Source organism: Triturus cristatus, chromosome 7, assembly GCF_964204655.1.
Source record: "Triturus cristatus chromosome 7, aTriCri1.1, whole genome shotgun sequence".
NCBI classification, from domain to species: Eukaryota; Metazoa; Chordata; class Amphibia; order Caudata; family Salamandridae; genus Triturus; species Triturus cristatus.
In genome coordinates this window covers 418,965,946-418,988,706 of record NC_140590.1, presented here as the reverse complement: position 1 = coordinate 418,988,706, position 22,761 = coordinate 418,965,946, and the positions used below count along the sequence as shown (strand labels likewise).

Genomic DNA, 22,761 nt, shown 5'->3' with positions numbered 1-22,761 from the left:
CCCTTTCAAATAACCCCTGCTCACCCTTTAGGTAGTGCGGCGCAAGCAGTCAAGACTATTCTCAGGGCGTCATAGGTTAAGCATTTGTGAACACATACAGTAATACAATGACACACCACAAATGGACACCAGTCAAGGTTGTATCAAAAATAGGTTTCTTTATATAAGGCTTAGCACAAGACCAGAATAACGATTAAAAATGACCACAGTATTATTTCAAAGTTCAATGTTCTTGTAGAAAGGCTTAAAATACAAAAATAGGCTTCTTCTAGTCAATTATGCTTCTCTTCAGGCTCTGTACGGTTCGTACCTGGATGTCCGACTCGTTGGCATTAAAAACAAGGAAAGTACGAGTCAAACAATCGTGACGGACTCCGGGGCCCGTGACGTGCACGCGGCGGTGCGAACAGAACAAAGTACCTTAAGTTCGTGGGGTCCGCGACGGACAGTGCGGGACAAGTTGATGGGTCTGGGTCGTAGTTCGGCAGCGTATTCGGATGCTGGTAAGGTCGCGGCGTCGGGACGCGGCGTTGGTACGGGACCTTCAGGGATACGTGCGGATGGCCCGGATCAGCTTGCAGAGTCCGTGGCGTTCGGCGTTCGAGCCGTACCTTCGGTGCGGATAGGCGGCGACACTTCTCGGCGCCGTACAGCGTACGGGGAGGATCGGTGTGATGCGGCGTCTCGGCTCTGAGTACGGCACGGGCAGTACGTTAGCAGCATACGGACCGTACCTGCGGGACAGCGAAGCTTGAGTCCGGCGTACAGGATTAGGCAGCCAGGGTTGTACGTCTCGAATCGGCGGGGAAGGTTAGGTGCGATGCGGCCGGGAGGGATACGGCGCGTACTAACGCTTTTGGATCAGCGTAGACGCACGGTGCCGGGCGGCAAAGACACGGCTTCGCGGCGGATGGGGTACGAGTCGTACTGGGGCCAAATCCAGCGGGAAACAAGCAAGAATTGTCCAGGCAACTCAGTTTTGGAAGGCAGATGAGTCCAATGGTCCTGGGACTCAGTTCAGGGGGCAAGCTCTTCTTCCAAGCCCTTGTCTCTTTCAGTCTTTTCCTCTCCTTTCTCAGCAAGGCACCAACTGCAGGCCAATCCCCCAGGTCAGGGAAAGTTACTCCTCCTTCAGCTTCTTCCAGGTCCTTCTAGTCAGGCAGAGTTCCTTCGTGGTTCAATCAGGATCTGATTTCTTAGGAGCAGGGCTCCTACCTTTATACCAAGTTTCTTTTGTCTTTACAGGCCAGGCGGGCCTTTGCATAATCCCAGTCCAGTTCTTTTCAGTGAGGAGCACTTTGTTGTTGGGACTCTGGCTTCTTCTTTCAGCAGGCAGGGCAGAGATATCAGACGCTCCCCAGGGGGTGGAGACAGCATTGTGGTGGCAGAGCACTGCCCTACTCAGAGTCAAGGTGCACTCCTCCCACCTATCCTGGTGTAATCTCTCTATTCACCACCTGGTAGCCCCAGCCTGTCTCCTGGAACTTCCCAGCCCTGTCACTCAAGCTACACACAAAGAAGATAACCCCTCCCAGCAGAGGTGGACTGAAATGGTTAGGCACGCAAAGGTTAACTTTCTAAAAGTAGCATTTGAAAACCCAGGATATTAAAATAACCTTTGCTAAAAGATGTCTTTTATTATTCTGAGTTCAGGCATACTAAACATGAATTTCTACCATGCTTCCTGAGCCTGCTAGGATTATAGAGTGTTATAATCTAGCAGCCCATTCTGGCCTATGGAGAGCAGGTAGCCTTACAATAGTGAAAAACGAAAATGGCTGTAATTCACTATTAGGACATGCCTCACACTTCAGGGCATGTCCTACCTTATCCTTACAATGCACCCTGCCCTAGGGCCTACCATAGGGGTGACTAACATGAAGGTAAAGGAAGGTTTAGGGACTTCCAAGTGGGGACACTTGCCCAGTCAGCATAACAGTACCAGACTGTATGCAGGTTCTGCAATGGCAGACCTTAGACACATTTTACCCGGCTGCTTCTGTGGGTGGCACAACCAGTGCTGCAAGCCCACTAGCAGCATTTGGATATACAAGCCCTTGGCACCCCTGGTGCACTCTACTAGGAACTGATAGTAAACCAAATAAGCCAAACATGGATGTCAATTCACATAATACATTTTCCCATAGGGAGCACTTGCACTGTGGCACTGGATGGCAGTGGCACAGTGCCCTGAGCAGCTAACACCAGCACAAAAATACATTGAGGCACAGACAAAAATGGAAGGGTGACCCACGCCAATGGTGCCAGGTCTAACAGGAACCTATATGTATTTAGCTATGCAGCACATTAGCCTGGGTGCTGAACATCTACTGTTCTTTAAAATAGAGGGAGAGTATGCACCAAACTGCGAAACACTCCAGGTATGGGAACCCATGGAGAGAAATATTGCCTTTAGTCCAAAGCTCTGTTTTTAATATAAAATCAGGGCCTTCGGTGGTCGGATCACTGAAAATACAAGATTTGAAAAAAAAAGTTTTTGTCTACGGGTGCTTGTGGAAGACAATTTCTATGGACTGGAATCTAGAGCATGCTACAGTGATTCTGATATTTTTCTGACCTCTGCTGGTCGTTTTCCATCAAGACAGATAGAGGCAGTTGCACAGAAAAAAAAAAAGTCCTTAAGCGGAAGCAGACAAGTCTTAGGGCTGATCTCCAGAGCCCACATAGTACATACACATATAAGTATATAATAAGTATATACTAAAGTATATACAAGAGGTCTCGAATGCTCGAACTAAACACACAAAGGGGAAAGAAGGAGGATGAGAAAGACTTAAGTACTGTCACAAAGGGAGACAGCTGGAACCAGCAAGAGGAATAAACGAACCAAGGGTGTCAGTTACTGGATTAATGAGACCTGGGATGGTTTCAATTCTAGAGAGTCCTGGTATTCGGCCCGCCGACATTTTTTTAATAGGGCTTCCGAGCAGAGCTTTGGGCACTGGTATTCATTATTTGACAAATTAAGCACTCATCCCACTGTGGCGCAGTACTTTCCTATTCACATTCCACTCGCAGGCTCCCGCACCCCGCGTGTGGAAGTGCTTCGGGCTCGTGCTCAGACCAACTTGCTCCTTTAATGGACTGTAATGGAAGTGAAGTTCCTTGTGCGCTGCAGGGCTCGGGGTTTACTGCTCCGGTGTCCCGGTGGGAGAAACACCGAGCAGCTGAAGCACGAGGCAGGAAACGCGGAAATAACCCGAGAGCATAGCTGCCAAGGTTTTAGATTGCTATGTGTGACATTTTCATAATTTCTGTGTAATTATGAGTGCCATTAGAACCACTATGAGTGACACTTTTCTCGCCAGCAAAATCAACCAATAAAAGATGAGGGAAACATAAATATCAGAAATCTGACCCATTTGAGAAACGAGAAACTCTAAGATCTTAAAACTGCTGCAAATTCATGAGGTGGCCGAGTAATAATTACAACAAAACTATCAAAATATCATACATAGCAATCTGAAACCTTGGCAGATATGAGAGGGCGAGCATCACTTCACATGACATAGCATTGAAGACCATGCCCATACTTCTGTTCTTGACACCGAGTCTTGTTTACTTAAATATTTCATAAAAGTGATAGGAAGTATGTGTTTTAGTCTATTGCTATTTTATTGCTTCTCTTGTACAATGCTGATCATATAATAAACTTGTGAATTGTGGTTGGCATAATGTATTGACTAATAAGAATAAAAAGGCAGAAGCAATGCCAATTAGACAAAAATAAAAGAAAAGGAGCATGGTAAAACAAGGAGAATAAAACAAATCACTTTTACCAGGTGGTGGTCATGACCGCATGGTGCTGGGCAAGCCTCAGGAGAGGCTGGGAGATACACACAGCGGTCACAGCAGGCTGTATTATTTCAAAATGTAACACCAGTGAAGTGAGCAGTCCAGGGGTCTGGCGCACCACAGCTACACAATTCACTTACTTGAACGAGTCAATAAACTAAGAGAACTCCATGTACTCTGCAGCAAAGAGAAACCTTTTAAGTCATTTTTAAAACATACTTACTGCATATTTGATATGCCTTGGTTTTAGAACAAGCTACACACGGTTCACCCTGCAGCAGAGCCTCTCTTCCTCCTGCAGAGTACATCTTCTTGCTCGCGCTGTGACCTGGGAAATGTCTGGGAGCCCCAAGAGATTGTCACATACAGGAGACTGGTCGGGCCAGGAGAGGTAGGGGACACGTTTGTACGATTGTACTCAGCAAGGAATGTTCTAGTACTTAAATCTCAGATTTTTTAAAAATTAAATCCCGGTGTTTATTTTCCAGTGTTTAACGAATGGATAAACCTTTCCTCTTGAAGCAATATCATGATCGGAACAAGAGGACAATTCTCCTTGGGGCGCACAATTGAAAATGTCTGAAATCAGTTCTTAAGTGTGTTGGATTGCTGAATTTTACTTAGCCCACATGTATGGAAATAGAGAATTTTCATATTCTGCAGAGTACATTTAAATGATGGTTCAGAGATGGACAGTTTGATTGCCTTAAAAATAAATTGCTGCAAATTAATTTTGTTTGGAGCTCTGCTGCCCTCTTGTGGGCTCTGTCGGCACTGACATTGGCGCGGCGAATAAGGGAAAGCCGGAGAGCATACATTTTCTTTCGTTTAATTGCTGAACCGCGGATATTGTCTCATCTACAGGGTAGGTTATATAATGTCGTGACCCTAAAGCACTGTGTAAAACAGATTAGAGTCATACCAACAAGCATTGGCAATGCAATAGGACTCCCATTTATGCGAGACCTATTGCATTGCAAATAGCAATGGGTGCGGGCGAAGAGGCACGAGGGGGGGTGGCAGTAAGAAGGCATCGGACTGTAGGAGGGGGGGCACAGGAGGAAAGTAGTCTGTGCTGCGAAGGAGCCAGTAGCCATAGAACGACACAAATGACTGACAGGGCTGTTATGGGGAGGGACTAACAAGCTTAAAACCAATCGGAAGGCAGCATTTAGAATCTAAGCCACCCAAGAAGATGGGCTGGAGAGTGGGCGGAGCCGCCACACTATAGTGTATACTGCATGCCCCACAAAACAATGGCAATGCATTCGCGCTGCACCGCTAGGAGAGACCTAAGAAGAAGAAAGTAATCTGTGCTGTGAAGGAGCCACAAGGCAAGAGCAGCGCTTACGTGCTGATGCACTTCATCACAGATTCTCAAGTAAGGTTTTAGACATGACATGTACTGGGTTAAATGACAAGGCACTCAAGGGCCATGTATTAACTTGGGTTTCTTCTCCTCATCCATTCCCACTAGAGCATTTACTGTCAGCTTATGTTTTAGAGATGGTATTTACAGTACCCTATGCATGTGTAAAACAAATGTGTTAATTATGACACGTTTAAGCGAGGGAGAAAAGGGTTTTTTTTAAAAATAATAATAATAATGATTTTTTAAGTGTGCCAGAAGGAAAACCTTTAGCAATGCATGCGAAAGCCTTGCTCCAAAGAACAAAAATATCAGGGAATCTATCCTTGGAAGAAGAGGAGGCAATGAAAGGCCTGAGAGAACCGTATGAGAAAGTAGAATGAGTATACGCCCGACCCGTTGTACTGTAGTGGTACGGGCTCTATAGTTCCTTTTGAAAGGAGAGACTGAACCTCTCGTCTGAGCGAGATATAAGTGGTCTGGTGACAGTTTGTGAGAATGTGGAGGGATGTTTGGAGGATTGTTGGTGTACTCCAGGCAATAACTGAACGGATAATTTTCAGTACCCATTTGTCTGTAGTTATTGACTGCCAGACGGGCAGAAATAGTGACCGACGCCCCCGACAGGGGTTAAATGGTTGGGGGAGTGTAGGCTAGTCACTGTTTGGTATTGGAGGGGGAGGCGCGTGTGTTAGAACCTCTACCTCTACCCTTGCCATTGTTGCCTCTGTACCCCCCCCTTTCTGAAGAAACCTTTTGAAGCAGAGGGCTAATTGTTGCATTTGTAGGTCGTAGATCAGCCAACATACATTTGTTCACAAGGAACTCATTTGAACAGAAAAAATGAAAATCATGCAAGGAGTATTGGTTACTTGCATCTAAATTAGAGTTAGTTAGAGCAGGGAAATATATCCTTCTAACACTGTTATTTCATAGGTTATGATAAGGAATCAATCAAAGTTTAAAAATGAAGCCCACATACAACAGAAATTCTGTTGTGGCCACTTCAACCAAATATGGGCTTAACTTTTATTTTGCAAAAGACAGTCATTGGAAAAAGGAGTAAAATATTTACGGTGTATTCACACTATATACAAGATAGAAAAGTACTCAAGTGACTGATGTGCCCCAGTGTAGTGACCATAACCAACAGCGATGTATTATACAGTGACTGGTAAAAAGAAGCAGTTGGTTATTGGAATGATAAGGGCGGTCCCTTATGAGATATGGTTTCAATACACTTTGTAGAAATTATTTCTAATGTTCTAGGACTCCCTCTTCTTTTGTAGTCGACGATGTTTCGACCCTCTCGAGTTATGGGGCCTCTTCAGGACAGGGGGTTCTGGGGACCTAGGCACTCACATAAGGCCAAAGGTGTGGTTTTTTTTTCCCTAAAGTTGGTAGTCAATGGATCTTGACCCTATTGTAGTCCTTGCAGACTCCGTCAAGGAATAAGTAAAATATTTGCTTGCAAATTGATGGATGCAGGAGCTAGACCTGAGCAGGCCAATTGCAATTGGTATGTAATATCGGTTCAGGTGAGCAGGACAGGGGATGTATCCGCTCCTGCTGACACCATAATCAAGATCTCCTCCACTTGTGAAGATAAGTTTTGGCCCTGGAAAGTATCTCGCTACATTCAGGAGGGATGTTTGGATGGGCAAATTCATTGCTCTCAGTAGCTAGGCCGATAAGTGAAGAGACCTGGGACCCGAGTGCCAGACTTGGCTCTCGCTCAGTGTAAGGTGAGACTTTCAATGGGATGTGATATTTCTCTGACAGTAGAAGTTCCGTAAACCAATGCTGGCGCATTGAAGTCATTAGTATCATTCTGCAAGGTGCTGTCTTCATCTTTGTGAAAACCTTTGGAATCAGGGGAATGGGCAGAAAGGCGAAAGCAAAGATTACGGACCATGCAAACAAAAATGCATCCCCCATGATCTCGGATGTGGATTCCAGCTTGCAAAGAAATGGCATTTGGTGTTCTAGAGATTTGCAAAGAGGTAGCGATTGAGTTTGCCCCACTGTGAAAATATTTGGTCGACTGTCTCCTGATACAGTTTCTACTTGGGGCAAGATGACCTCAGCCTGCTGAGAGTGTTGACTATCTCGTTTTACTTTCCTGGGACATGCTCCGTTCTCAGATGCACTCCATTTCGGATGGCCCAATTCCAGATGTCTAGTGACTCAAGAGAAAGGAGAAGTGATCTTTTATCCCCCTGTTTAAGTAGTACATCGTCGTTGTATTGTCTGTTAATATGAGATTGGAGTTCTTTATCTTGGGAAGGAAAGTCTGCAAAGCCAGATTTACTATCTTGAGATCGAGCATATTATTGTGAAAACTTTAAAGAGGTTTCTGCCACTTGCCGCCGAGCTATAGTACTTGAAGACATGCTCCACATCCCTCCAGGGAAGCGTTAGTAGGTTGAGAAAGGAATGTAAGGTCCAATGAAAGGTGTGTCTGGAGAGTCCGCCAAGATAGGGCTTTGATCATGGCCGGAGTAACTTTGATGATATCGTCGACCAAACTGGTTGCTTGTACCCATTGGAGGTCTAGTTCTTCCTGGAGGGGTTGCATCCTTAGCCATCAGAACGTAACTTGTGGAATGCATGATGACATCATTCCCAATAATGACTTTTAAAGGCGTACTGAAAGAGACTCTTTTTTTTCTAAACAGACTTTGCAAATGATATTAGCTTTATTTATCTTTCTGAAGTGAGGCAGGCCTTGTTTATCGTATCCAGCGTTGCTCCCAAAAAGGTTATAGTTCTTGATGGTTGCGGGCTTGACATTTCCCAATTCAGAGTGAGACCTAGCTCATTAAACAGGGCTATGAAAGAATTTGTTGATTTCTGTGCTGCTTGTTTGGAATGCGCCTTGATGAGCCAGTCGTCTAAGAACGGGAACACCTGGTGTTTTTGTTTCCTTAAGAAGGCTGCCGAAGAGCAAGACACTGTAAATAATCGGAGGGCTGACTTCAGACCAAAAGGAAAAACCATGAATTAGAAGTGGCTGCCGGCTACTGTGAACCATAGGAATCTCGTGTGAGAAGGATGGATGGGGATGTGAAAATATGCATCCTGCAGATCGAGAGTAGACATATAATCTCCGTGGTTTAGACGTAGAAGAATATCTTGTAATTTTACCTTGCTGATTGATTACTTTTTTTTAGATATGTGTTGAGATCTCAGAGGTTGAGGACAGGGCACCATTCCTTTCACCTTTGGCGAATCAGAAACAATCAGGAATAGAATCCCTTTCCTTGTTGAAAAAAGAGGGACGCTCTCTATCGCTCCCTTTCGGGACATGCAACTCAAAGGTGCTGCGTGCAACACCAAAGGGCCCGTCATCTGAGAGATAAGCTGGTATCAGTAGTGTCACCTGACTTGGAGAGGAGTGTTCTGAGGTCAAACCCCCTTTTTTTTGTTGTTTTGCAATTTTTCTGTCTATGACAGGGTTGTTGACAGGGTTGATAACAACATGATATCTTCCGTTGGTGGTGTAGTCGTCGCCGGTATTACCGTCATTGCCAAGGGTAAAGACGTTGACAGAGGAGCTACCATCCGTGTTGTAGAAGAGGAAATCATTGAAATCCTCAGCGTCGACGGTCTAGTCATAGATGCCGTCAATGAAGATGTCGAGAAGAAAGAGGTGGTGGACAACGTGGTGACTGTAGCTGTTGTCAAATATGCTGCTGTATATGTTTTAATCGTCAATAGCACTGGCAATGATATTCTCGTCGACGATCTGTTGACAGGCAAAGCTGAGGAAGACTTCTTGAATGAGTGACTGTTTTTAGGAGGTGGTTTAGGTGATTGAGAGGACAACCTTTTAGCCTTCTCTGGATGTAGAAGGTTCTTTTTTTGTTCCTTTTTGGAAGAAGACTTGGATTTCTGAGGAGATCTGTCATGGACTGGAACCCTGGTGAGGCTAATGAGCAGACTTTTTAGGCTGCTCAGAGGAGGATCTGGTATAGGATGATCTCTTCCTCTGATGAGATCTTCTAGAGGATGGAGTGGAGTCCTCACTTTCCAGAGTCAGAAATTGTCTCTGTTCTGGTCTTGAGCTTTTGAAGCTAAAATGTCAGCCTTCCTTCTCTATCCTTCAATGTTTTGGATGAAAAATGTACAATATACCATACAGTCCTTGGCTATAAATGCAGAGTGAAATCTCTTTTTACCACAGAGACTGCTAGCCCTGAAGTGACTTTTCTTCTCCTTGCCTGACATTATGTTTCAAATGAACACAAAGGAGGAAAGCACAGTGGGTCAAAGGTAAATACTTCCAAAGCACCAGGAAATTGTAAATATTCCTTGAAAGTATCCAAGTATGAAATAACTGAGCAGAGCTCAGTGGAGACTCCCTAGCACGATGTGCGGTCGAAAATCTGAGGGATTGGGGCTTATTTTAGAAGTGCTTTAGAGGGCAAAGCAGCCGGATTGGCTGAAATCTAAGTTTGGTCTCTTTTTAAATAGACTATGTAAATAGACTATGGTAGGTTTCGAAATTGAAGGGCCGAGGGCTTTCATGCTCTATCTTTAACATGCATTGCTATTGTATGGTACCAGGGACTCCCATCTCGACGACAGGGAATGATTCTAGCATGTGAATATATGAAAGTTCCAAAACTGGCGTAAATAACTTTATAGCATTCGGTTTTCATCTGAGATTAAACATACTTTATTTTTCATAAACATAAGTAATAGGCTGGGCATTAGTTTATTGCATCTGTTGAACAACTTTTGAGTTCTGAGCTCTTTCCTCCATGCTACCTCGCTGAAAACCCTGTGACCACTAGCCCATGCTACCCTGAAAGGTAAGAGTGCAAAGGATTGTACCTGGCCCAGTCTCCAGAGCCATAGTAGGGCAGGCACCAGGACACAAGTGACAAGCCACTGAACCACCATGCTTGGGGCCCAGTACACTCTGTATGTCCTGTGCGACCCCCAAAAAGGGTACAAGAACATCAGCTCTAAAGATAGATGTGCTTTACCCATTATCAAAGAAATAGAGAGCCGTGGTGGGTCGATTACATAGAACCTTTTGCTCTTAATTGATGGCTACTGTGCTGATGTATTACACTTTGAGGGCATTTAATGAAGTAAGATTCTCTAGCCAAGACTTTCGTAGCCATGGTGATGTCAAGAAACAAAGCACAAGTAAGGGGAACGGTTTTAGAATCTAATGAATACATAAAATGAACTATTCACTGTAGTGACCTGTTAATTTAAGCATGGTTAACTATTAGGGTTCAATGGTCATTATGTTTGGAATGTGTGAGAAAGTGCCCTCTTTTTGCATGGTCACCCCCACTTTATGCCACACTGTTGGTGTACTTTGACTGAGTGTGCCCTGGGTCCCTTCCAATCAGGTGCCCAGGGCCTATGTTCTTTCCCTAAACTGCATTGAGACAAAACCTAATTGGCCCTCTTTGGGCACATGTCAGTCCCTTGTAAATGGTACCACAGGTACCAAGGGCACTGTGGCCAGGGAAGGCCTCTAATGGCTGCAGCACTTATTGTGCCACCCTTAGATGCCCTGTACCTTTACACACACATACTGCCATTGCAGGCTGCGTGTTTTGGTCTAGAACAAAGTAAAGAGTTGACTTGGCACACTTCCCTGTGTGCCATGCCTACAACCCACTGCCCTAGCATAGCTCAGCCACCCCTTTAGCTGGGTGCACTATACCAGTGGTGAGGGTACAGGTGCATGAACCCTGTACCCCTACGGTGTCTAGGTCAATTATTAGACATTGTAAGTGCAGTAATGCCACTAAGAGTATATGGTGCTGGGAGTTTGTCATTACGAACTCCAGAGCACCATAATGGCTTTACTGAAAACTGAGAAGTTTGGCATCAAACTTCTCAGCACATTATACCCACATTGATGCCATTGTGGGATTTAATGAAAAATGCACTCAGAGGGCATCTTAGAGATGCTCCCTGAAAAACGACCTAACTAGTGTCCTAGCTGAGTGGCTGCTCGCCAGCTGCACCACCAGACATGTTTCTGGACCCCTGGGTTGAGAGCCAGCTGCTCTCGGGGGTCTGAAACAATGCACCTCCTAGGACGACATGCCAAGCCTCCTCCCCCACGATGGGCAGGATCCACGAAGGGAAAGTTTCAAAGGCTAGCCGCCTTTGTGAACTACCCGAACCCTTTGCTGCTTCCAGCAACTGGCTCCCATCGGTTCTGATCCACATTTTGGGCAGGAGAATCGGTGGGAAAACCAAGTGAGGAATGGAGGTGTGCCCACCTTTGCCAACCCCACCCCTCAGGTGGGGGGGGAGGCTAGGTGAAGCACAACTCTCAGTCCACGCCATCTTGCAGATGGGGGGACCCTGCCAACCAGAGAGAGGTGTATGTCCCCCTCCCAATGGAGGGTGGCATAATAGGGGATGTACCCACCCCAAGGAAGGAACTCATTGGTCCCAACCTTTACCTACCTGTAACACCCCTAAATCTAGTATTTAGGGGCAACCCTGAACCTTGCCTCCTCAGACAAGAACCGACCAGAAGATGAGAAGAAGAAGGACCAAACATTCCGTGCTGAACTAAGAAGAGGAGGACGCCCACTGACTTTGCTCCAGCCCTACCGGCTTGTCCGCACCTCGAACCTGCTTCAACAAAATCCTGGTGTGTACAGCAGCCCTCAAGAACCCAAAGGACCTGCCCTACCTTCCAAACCCAAGATTTGTCTCCGGTAAGCACCTGATTTAATCACCCACAGACTGTGGCTCTGTCCAAAAATATGAGTCTGCACCACTCTGCACCCGATGCCCGAGTGGCCCAACAGCACGAAGAAGTCTCCTCGGTGATCTCTGACCAGCCTCAAGTCTCCAAACGACACCTGCAGTCTCTTTCTAGAGGATCCCCCCGACCGGAGCTGGTAACAAAACCCGACACCAGGAGACACCCCACGGCCGTGGGTGGCCCAACCGACGATGTCTCAGCATCCCAACTTACCTCTCCAATTGGTGGTCACCTCCAGAAGATCTTCGTCCCCGACCCTGCAGTTTTTGTTGCAACCACAGAATCTCCATTGAAATCAACAGGGCACCCGAAGCAAAAACAGCACACTGCTCCCAGCCACTCCTGTGCCGTTGCGGGTGTGCTTTGGGTGCTAACTCGGATCCCACTTTGCCCTGGGAGTAACACCCTTGTGGCCTGCTCACCTGCAAACTGATAACTTCATTTCCTTCCATAGGATTGCATTGACTGTTTTCCTTGAAAATTCTTCTAAGTGTGAGGTTGGTTTGTATGAAACACTGAAACACTGCAAATGTACAAAAACTGATTTACTTACCCTTACCCAGTGTAATATCTAGGCATATCACACTGAGTAGAAAAAGTAACTTAATAATAATCTAAAAAGTAATGTACAATATAATCTGTAAAGTAAATGAAAAGTAATTTCGAAATATTGACTTACCTGTAATCCAACCAACTGAATTTGAATCTGCATTCAACTGTAAAACTTTGCATAAGATTCTGCAAAGTATTAATTCACTTACCTGCACCAGGCTTGACTTGGTTCTAGAAATAAAATAACAATATTTTTGATACAAACAAAGTGGTCTGAGTTCAGTCTTTGAGTGTGTGACATAATTTGCTGCCTGAGTGTGTAATTGTAAGGTACTTGTTAAGCGCGATTGCTGCCCGAAAGCGTCCAAGCGCTGAGTAAAAGCAGAGAGTGATCTAGAGGACAGTCTAGGAGAGGTCGGATTTGGCAAACAAATGTGTCTTTAGATTTTAACGAAATGAGAGGAGGTCAGGATTGGATCGAAGTGAGATGGGGAGGGCATTCCAGTGTTTAGCGGTGTTCAGGGAGAACAGCCTGCCCCCCGACCTGGCTCGCTTCACTCTGGGGACAACCACAAGGAACGCATCCGTCGACCGGACAACAAATGTTTAACACTACCCTCTGATAAAGCCTTACTGCTCGCCCGCACTACCACAAATAGAGAGTAAGGTGCAATCTACTTTTAGCTCTGCCTACTTTTGGGGTTCCACTTGACTCTGTGCGCACTCTCCCTTACTTTGGTGTAGTATATACAGAGCCAGCTTCCTACAGATTGTCCTAAATTAAAGAGGCTAATGGGCTGCTCCTAAGACCACATATGTGAGTATACCTAAGAAGCAGTAATGAAGACAAATTAGACTGTTTATTTGAAGATACTGAATAGAGACGACGTTAAGCATATTTCATACTCACTTGTTATTGGACTATTAACTCTTTTACTCCTCTCAAATGGAAGAAAATCTGTGCAAAATGCCTCCTCTTCTTGTTTTACTCTCAATGAATAGACAGAGGTAACAACTGGATGGGCTGTTATGGATCAAAAAAGAATAAATTGGAAGCTATATTACCAAAGATAATATTTTAAGCTGCATTAAAACAAATAGCGACCCTGTGGAGCATGATACTTACAGGGGCCATCAAATCTCTTGCTGGACACAAAGAAATGGTGTTTCTTACAAACATCTGAGACTTCAAAGTATATAGGTATTGTGACAGCATATTTTAAGGCAGCTATTTTAATATATACATTCAACACAATATCAACTATTCAATCCCAACAATGTGGAGAAAAACAAGAAATGTTTCCCTAGCCACTGAGATCATCCAAGACCAGAGATGCCTTTACATTACTGGGTTTAAGAACCAGAAGCTGGACAGAGTAAGCACAAACTGCATGCTTTGAGGCTAGGTCAGCCTGGTATCATTATACTTGCATGTACAACCACCCTTTCTCCACAGTGTGCACATAAATCTTAGTTAAACATTTAGATTACATACGAGATGATTATGAAAGGCAAACAGGAGTAACATGAAGGAGCCTGTGGCGTAGAGTTCCTTTGTTAATTCATTTTTTCAGATCGGTCACTCTTTACCCAAAAGACTATTTTATTTGCATAACTCCAACTAAGACTGTTTGGAACATCACAGGCCAGAGGTAAGCTAAAAGTAAGCAGATTGTGAACCACGTCACGCCTAACACCCACCAAGCATCTGACATCCAGAAAGAAATATTTAAAAAGAACATTAGCCCTTATTGATGAAAATCAGATTTCTAGGACCACATCAGGTCTCCGAAAATCTAGGAAATACAGTGTTACATTTAACGATGTGGATGACATGTTTTCTGCCAGAAAGCATGGGATTAATAACCCTCATATGGGTAACAAATCTGTTCCTGTCCCGGTTTATACAGATGATTGGGTTCTTATGGTTAGTAAGGCTAATAGCCTGAAAAATTGATACATTGTTTTTTCTTTTTAATGGATGGTTGTGATCCTAATACCAATCTATCTAAGGCTTATACAATGGCCCTGAGAAGACTAAAACAAGATCTTTTCAGATTACGAATTGCCTCTACAGAATCAAATGCATATCATCAGCCTGCTATAAATAGGTCCAGTAGGAGGCTTTCAGGGCTCCTACAAAGTACTTGCTATTATAACTGTCACAAAGATTTATGATTATGTTATTTGGAGGATCTGTACGGGTTTGGGTCAACCATGTTGCCGCCCTTAACTAGGAGAATCTGGATTACCTGAAATCTGATACATATCCACAATTCTCAACTAGGATATCCGTTTAAACTGGGCAGACTGAATTTATCTTTGTCACCAGTCTATTTTGAAAGCGGCTAAAACTCAGTTAAGGATGCAACAGTTGACTTACACTTCTGTTAGGTCAAGAATTACTTTATTTGGTCTGAATCAGACCATAAAGGCAAATAAAACATACACACATGCATACATACAACAGTCAAAAAGTGCATGACATCCAGATCCATAAATAAGACTACATTGCCTTAACAATTATCATTATGCATCATTAGAAGCCTATAAAAAGACCTGGTATATATTAAGCAAATAAATAAATTGTTAAAATCAGTGTGACCTAAAACAATTCCTCCATTGACAGCCCTGCAATAAAATGTATACAAAGAGCGTTTTTTAATATAGAAAACCACCGTATTTAAGCCCAGCTAGTAACGCCTTGCGGAAACATATTGCACATAATGTTTGAAAATAAATAAGCATATAAAGGATTCAAAAACGTAATAATAATCAAAACAGTAGAACATGGTAAAGTGCATTATGTGTGGAAACAATTTCCCCAGAGGAAGAGTAAAACGCTCAAACAAGATCACACCCTAGTCAAACGACTTTCTCAGCCTCAATGATGAGGCGAGAAAGCAAGCAACAGCGTAAGTCAAATGTACGTCTGGCAGTAACTGTGAATTCATTAGAGTTGGTTTAACCGGAACAAAATGCACAGGTTTCAAAAAAAGCAATAAAAACATTCTTCGAGCTTTCTCATAAAAACTACAAAAAAGGCAAAATGCAAAAGATCCTGAGTAGAACAATTATCACAGGGACTTAGCTTCATGCTCCACACACCAAGTTTGGGAAATGCCAACAACATGTGGAGCTGATTAATGCTCCACACACCATGTTTGGGAAATGCCAACAACATGTGGAGCTGATTAAACCTAAATCTGGTAAGAAGGAATCGATTATGGGCATTAAGGGTACTGGAAGGATAGGGATCAATGGCAGGACATGTTGCAATGAGTGCATGACCTTGGACCAGGGGTTTATCCAACTCAATGGCCTCCCTCTCAGTCCTCCTCCATAATAAAAAATGAGCCGGAGTCCAGGCAATATCAGCTTTGAAATAGAAGAGGGCAACTCAAACATGACAGGCCTACCTAGTTTGGCAAAGGTATCCTGAATATTCGTCAGCCATTTAACTGACCTCCACACATCAAGCTCAGGGCAGTCCTTAACTATCTCTCTACCTAGGTGATTTTCCGATTGTACTTAGATAGTGAGACACCTAATCAAAGGGCGGAAGGCAATGAGATGCGACAAATAGGACAACCCTAACTCCTCGCGAACCATGAAAGCAGAGGTAGAAGCAGGAACAGCCCAAAAATGCCTCCAGAACCCATTTTCAACCACTTGAAGCTCCCTTAAATTTATATAACCCCATACATCACTACCATAGGTGGCTACTGAAACAGATTTGGCTTGGTATATCTCAGGGAACCCGGTGATTTACTACCAATTCTGGTGGAAAAAGAAGAGTGCTCCTATAGTTCTCGACAGAGCTAATCTCGTGGAATTTATCAAAGGGCTCCACGTATATCGGTCATCAAAAACAACCACCTAATAGGTATAAATCTGGACCCTAGACAGCCATTTTACACCCCTTTCTAACTCCATTCCTCAGCCTAAAGGAGCTAGCACAAGACCCATCTGCATTATATCAGACAACTGCCCTAGACAATAGCTGTATCTAAGCCAATATTCAGCTAAATCTGCCAGAGCTTGGATCTATTCACCTTATGAAAGGCGTACTATAGATCCATATATGCCATTAACAATGAACCTGGTTTTGTCACAGTATACTTGCTGATCAACAAGTAAAAATGTAAACACTAGTCACATGTACCCAGGCTCGATCTAAAGCCATATAGCAGATCAGATAAAACAGACCCATCTTCAGCCCACGGCATGGCCCTTTCTAAGATCACCCTGCCCACTACCTTGACAACCAAGTCTATTTGGGAAATGGGTCTGTAGCAAGAGGGAGGTCTCTAGAATCGTTTTTATATGTGGGGATAATAATAGATTGGGACCATGAACGCAGTAGCCTTATGCGTACAACTAAATTAAATAATAGAGTTAGAATCGGAGCCCACAAACTTTGTGACATCTTAAACAGATTTGCGGGGATCCCGTATGGGCCGGGGACCTTATGGTCTTTCATGCGTTCTATTGCTCGGGCAACCTCCCCCACATCAATTGTTAGGTAACATTGTTGTAATACTGTAAGTAGGGGCTCATGAGAAGAAACACAAACTTCAGAACCATAAATGCCCTCAAAGAGCTCAATCCTTTTTCCGGGGGGGGGGGGGGGAGAAGCATGCATGAGTTCTGTTCCCGCTGAATAGATTGCGGTAAACTATCTTCCAAAATTGGCTACTATCAGCCTTAGTTGAGGACTCCATCAGATCAAAGCAAGAGTCCTCTCGAAGTTCCCTTTTCATCCTCTGTAATGCCTTTTTGTACACGGCTACGCTTTTAGCGCAGGCAATAACAATGTGTGGATGTCAGAACAATCTTTGTTGAACCATCTGGGTTTTTTGTTAAGAACCTTTTTGGGAGGAAGGTACAATCTAGTTTTGATATCCGCCTGGATCTCATAATAAGCACTCAAATAAAGCACTGTCTTCAATATGCCCCAAGCACAAATCAAATTCCTTGCCCTTAGCAAGCACAAAGATCTTCAGGACGTCTTGGGGAATGATCTTGGACCACTTTATTTGTCTGCCCTGATTGGTCACTTTACTGTCCAGGTGGGTTGTGGTACTTTGTAGAGGCTTGGGCTAAACAAATTACTAATACAAACAAAAATACAACAGTAATCGCTATAACCGGTGATGCATATCAAAGGGGCCTTACCAATTTCGCAGCGTTTGCAAATAAAAAAAAAAAAAAATCTAGTGTAGATGTCACACCACGCCCAACAAAAGTGGGTGGGAAGCTACCACTTGAATTTCAAAAAAATGTATTCCGCCAAAACATCGCTCAAACAGGCTCCTGCTTCACTAAGGTATCTTCACTGTACATTTGAATAACGGAATGAGGATATGGAAGTATGTTAAAATCAACCACTAACATAAAACCGTCTCTTTCGACACTCGTGAAATCATTGCCCAGTAGCTGAGCCCTAACTGTAAAAAACGTGTCCCAAAAAGTGGGGCCCTTGGTTGCATTATAGAAATTCAGACGACAAAATCACCAACCACTGGCGAGGAAAACAAAATGGCTTGCACATTAGGGGAAGTTGTAGTCCAATGCTCCATCCTACAATCTAGTGAGAGGCACAGCAAGGTTACCAAAACCCCCTTAAGAGGGGCATGGAGAGATTAAAGAAGGACTTATATCAATGGAGAAAAAAAGATCCCTCATCTACCATGTCTGCTGGAGTCAAATTTTGGCATCTTATATGCAGATGATACTCAGCTGCTCCTATCATTTGATAAGAGTACTACGAACATTCACTCTCGATTTTCGAAAGGTATGAAAGCAATTTCATCGTGGATGATGGAGAAATTTCTCCAGTTGGACGCTGGTATGACGAAGATTATGTTCTTTGGTAATGCCCAATCGCTCTGGTCTCCAGAGGTGTGGCCCCTTGAGCTGGGTAGAAGTCCCATTCCTAAGACAATGGTTAAGAATCTGGGTGTCCGTTTAGATCAGAATTTCACTATGAGAGATCAGGAAGTGGCCACTTCTGGTTCTCGCTTCTACATGCTGAGCCTTCTGCGTAGAGGCTATCCTCTTCTTCCACTCTCTGTGCGAAAAACACTCGTTAAGGCGCTGGTGATCAGTCGCTTGGACTATTGTAATGTTCTCTTGACTGCGGCAAGTGATTCCACATTAAACAGACTCCAGGTGGTATAGAATACAGCTGCACGACTTGTTAAGAAATTGCCAGCCTCTCTCCCCCTTCTGTGACAACTGCATCGGCTCCTTATACGTAAGAGAGTCAAGTTCAAGATCTGATGTATTGTACATAAATCTTTAAAAAGGTAAAGGACTCGGTTATTTAATTGAAAAATGTATTCCCTACCAGCCAAGTAGATCTTTACGATTGGTTGAAAAATCCCTGCTTGTGATTCCCTGCTTTAGGAAAGCTCGTACGGGTGGTAAAGCCTTCTTCTACCTAGCTCCTTACTATTGGAATCAACTTCCTTTTCACCTTTGGAAATGCTCAGATTATCTTCCTTTTAGGAAACTTCTTAAAACTGAGATCTTCTTGAACTAATTCTCTCTGGTCTGTGCCATTCTGTCCTCAGCACAGAGATACCCCTCCGGGGGGAAATTGAGGTGCTTTATAAATCAAATAAATAGAGCCAATTGTGTTGATAGAATGAGTTATGGACTCAGATAATAAGTTACTGTATTAAACTCCGGTTTCATAGCATATGTAGGTTTATAATTTTGATAGTTTTTACGGCTGAATTTGTTCTAACCTAAATAAACAGGATTGTTTGAATGATTCACAAGGGAGGAGGGTGCATATTGCCTCTGATCCCAGAACAGTGCACCCCATTGTACTCTGGTAAATGCAGTACGCTAACTTCAAAGTTGCTGTCGTCTTTCACTAAAGTTAGTGCAGGTATGCCGTTATCTCTAGACATGTGTCTGCAATAATATATTTACCCTGATGATGTTGCAAAAGGCAACATAGCACATGCAGTATTATTGTAGGTCTAGATTTTCAAACTTGATATAGTGTCATGCAATGGTAGGTGCTCATGTTAGCGCACGATGCAGGCTGTGTGAACGGTAATCAAGGTTACCAATACAAGGCACAGAAGTGCAACATTCATGGTCAGGTATGTGCTTCCAGCGCATAACAATACAACGCTGGCCTGTTTTGTGGCACGACTGAAGGATGGCAGGAAGGAAATTATGCATGAGCTTTTGTTCTGAGCATTCGGTTCTCCTATAGGTGCAAGCTCTTCACAGCAGGTTTGGACTGCGTAGGCTATGCACATGCACCTTTAGACTGGCTATATGAAATCTAGTGGACCTGCATAGGTGAGACTGAAGCACGGTTGGCTATGCGTCCATAACCTTTGATGAGCGAGTCACTGTATGGCAGTCACACAGCTGTGAAGAAGTCGGGGACAAAGGTAGTCTTGGTGATTAATTGTTTGACAGTTTGTTATCTAGTTTGTTCTGGAGTGTGTTTAGTTTGGCTAGAGGGCATCACTTTTCGGCATCTGTTAACAGTTATGGATTTGACGTACTCTGAATATACGGGAGAGAGTATGTAGTTTTGTGTCTTCCAAATCTTTCCTTTCCTGCTACACGTTGTCAAGCGCAAGTCTTTACTTTGTTACGTTGGGCACAATGAGTCCCTAAATGAACTGTATTGTTTTCTGTGTTCAGAGGGTTCAAGAAAAGCTATGAGACGAGGAGACCCTTAAATGAGCAAGAGTCATGTATATTGAATGCAATAGGTTTATCTTTTGAACAAGAAATCCTTAAGTGGATAAAAAGTGTCAGTTGCACATTTCTCCAGGGGAAAAGAAACATATAGAAGTCTAGGTCCACTGTGGTTATGCAATAAATCATTAAATGGATAGAGTATAGTTCACTTTACTTTTAGGAAGAGGCATGTGGTGTGTAGCTTTTTTGGTTCATATTTTTAGATTTATGCTTTGGTGTTCGGTCATATGTTCAGAGGTCCAGTTCTTGCTCATTGGTGTGTGATGCCATGTCTGACATTGGTGGAATATTTGGCATTTATCTTCTATCTGTAGTTCCCAATGGAAGGGGAAGAGTGTTGTGACATTAATGTAATGTTATCGGTCAGCCCTGCCAGAAAGTAGAAAAGATCTAGCTTCGAAATGTATCAGTGTCAGCTGAGAATGCTGAATGTGTTAGTTGGGTTGTGGTCAGTAAGCAAGATAGGGTAATGAATGCACAGGTACATCAAAAGCATGTTCCCAGTTGGACTTTTTGTACTTCTATAATGGTTATAAATAATCTTATGGGGTTGCCCCTTTTGTACGAGGGTAATCTGCTATAAGCGTATGCTTCACTGCAAGTTAAATTAAACCTAACGTACCTGCTTACTATAAACACACAACTACGCCCAAGATACCAAGAAGTGAAGAAGAAGCAAAGAATTGTAACTCCCACTGGTGGACCGCTCGTAAAACAAATGAGAAACTCCTAAATCACATCAACTCACGGGTGATGCGCAAGCAAGACATTAAGATTAGACAAGGAAGCATTGCACTGGTCAAAATGGAAACAAGTTGGAAAAGGAATAGTTTTTTTTTACCTATAACTCGTGTTCTCTGGTAGGGGTATTACCATGATAAATTCTAAGCACTAATTAGTTCTACCCACCTGTGGGGACCCTGGAGCAATTCTTTATTATACCTTCTCAAGTGGAGATTTTCGTCCTTCAGGAAGGCCTGTAAAGACACTTAAGAAAAAGACAGATAATGCAGCCTATATGCCTAGACAACAATGGGCAGGTTCTTCATCATGAAGTCAATAATGGGTTATTACATTAAATAGGAGAATAAATTAAGATGATTTGTAAATAGTATGAATCTCCTTCACAAACAAATTTTTTTATGATCAAGATGAGGGAGAGCAGGGCAGAGTAGCCCCATAGGCTGCCATTGAATTACTGAAATAAAGGCTATGCCTATAAAAAACCACCAGTATTCCATCATGTCCAACTGGTGGCAGTTGCTTCAGTTCTTTTTGAAGGCGATGTGCGCCATGTGAAGATTGCAGGGATACCTCCGTCTATTCCACCGGGGTGGCTATTCCAGTGCAGTCAGGACCATAGTTAATAAACAATTGGTCCGTTCGGCGTATATCTTTTGTCTTGTCAAGATAAACTTTTAGAACCCTCATAACAAGAATAGAATGAAGAGATCTTTCTGCTGGAGAAGAAGGTTCTGAAAAGATGCAGGCAATGAGATAGTCTGGTAAACATGGAAGTCAGACACTACTTTGGAAAGGAATTTCAGGTGAGTGCTAATAACCACTTAGCTAGAATTTAAGACAGCGTATGGTTCATGAGAACATAGTGCTGGTATCTCGCTAACCTGGCAAGTGGATGTTATTGCTACCAGGAAAGCTGCCTTCCACATAAGGTGCTGTAGGGAAGCCTTGTGGATGGGTTCAAAACGATCCCGCATAAGGAAAGATAGCACTATAAGCCTGCTAGGGAGGCGAAGGATGTCTACTGGGAGGGGAAAACTTCTTCAACCCCCCCCCCCCCCCGCACCTCCCAAGAAATTCTTTATGACTGGGATTTGGAAAAAGGAGGTTTGTGACGGGCATTTCCTGTAGGCATTAAGAGCCGCCAGATGAACCTTCATGGAAGAGAATTGCAAGCCAGATTTAGCCATGTGTAAACGGTATGGTAAAATCACATCTTCTTGGCAAGTAGTCGGGTGCAGGTTAAGCAGAGAAAGTAGAAGGCAGCGTTGCCTCTTTGAGGAACTCCATGCAGTCTTGTGGCAAGTTTAAGTGCCCGTACTGCACTAACTCAGGAGCCTTGCAGCCTAATTCAAAGAGGAGAGATTGGGATGGACCATCTGGCCTCCAAATCTCGTCAGTAGGTCTGGCCTGCATGGCAGCTTGAGATGTGGATGCAATGACCGGTGAAAAAGGGCCGGGAACCACTATTGCTACTGCCACTCTGGAGTGATGTGGATCATCTTGGCTTTCACTTTGGCGAGCTTGAGCAGGACTGCTGGGATCAGAGGAATTGGTGAAAAGGTGTAAAGACATTTGCAAGACCAGTCGATCCACAAGGCATTCCCCATCGTCTCTGGATGGTAATACGTGGACGCAAAGCCAAGGCATTTCCCGTTTTCCGCTGTGTCGAAGAGGTCGATAGAAGGAGTGCCCCACAAGCGGAAGATACCTTGAATGACTTCTTTGTGCAAAACCTACTCGTTATTTTCAGCGAGAGCTCTGCGGAGAGCCTCTGCTTGAACAT

The 22,761-nt window shown here is 43.8% G+C and overlaps 1 protein-coding gene across 9 annotated transcripts in view; it reads right to left on the bottom strand.

Moving 5' to 3' along the window:
* LOC146809840 (zinc finger protein 567-like) overlaps nt 1–22,761 on the bottom strand; it is a 182,544-nt gene that overhangs the window by 59,322 nt on the left and 100,461 nt on the right. For 5 of the 9 annotated variants that reach the window (XM_085616703.1, XM_085616707.1, XM_085616706.1 and 2 more), the window contains exon 6: nt 13,405–13,518. The exons of the other annotated variants lie outside the window; for them this stretch is intronic. In XM_085616703.1, the coding sequence (XP_085472829.1) occupies nt 13,405–13,518 (114 nt within the window). The remainder of the gene's footprint in view (nt 1–13,404; nt 13,519–22,761) is intronic. 9 annotated transcript variants of the gene reach the window in all.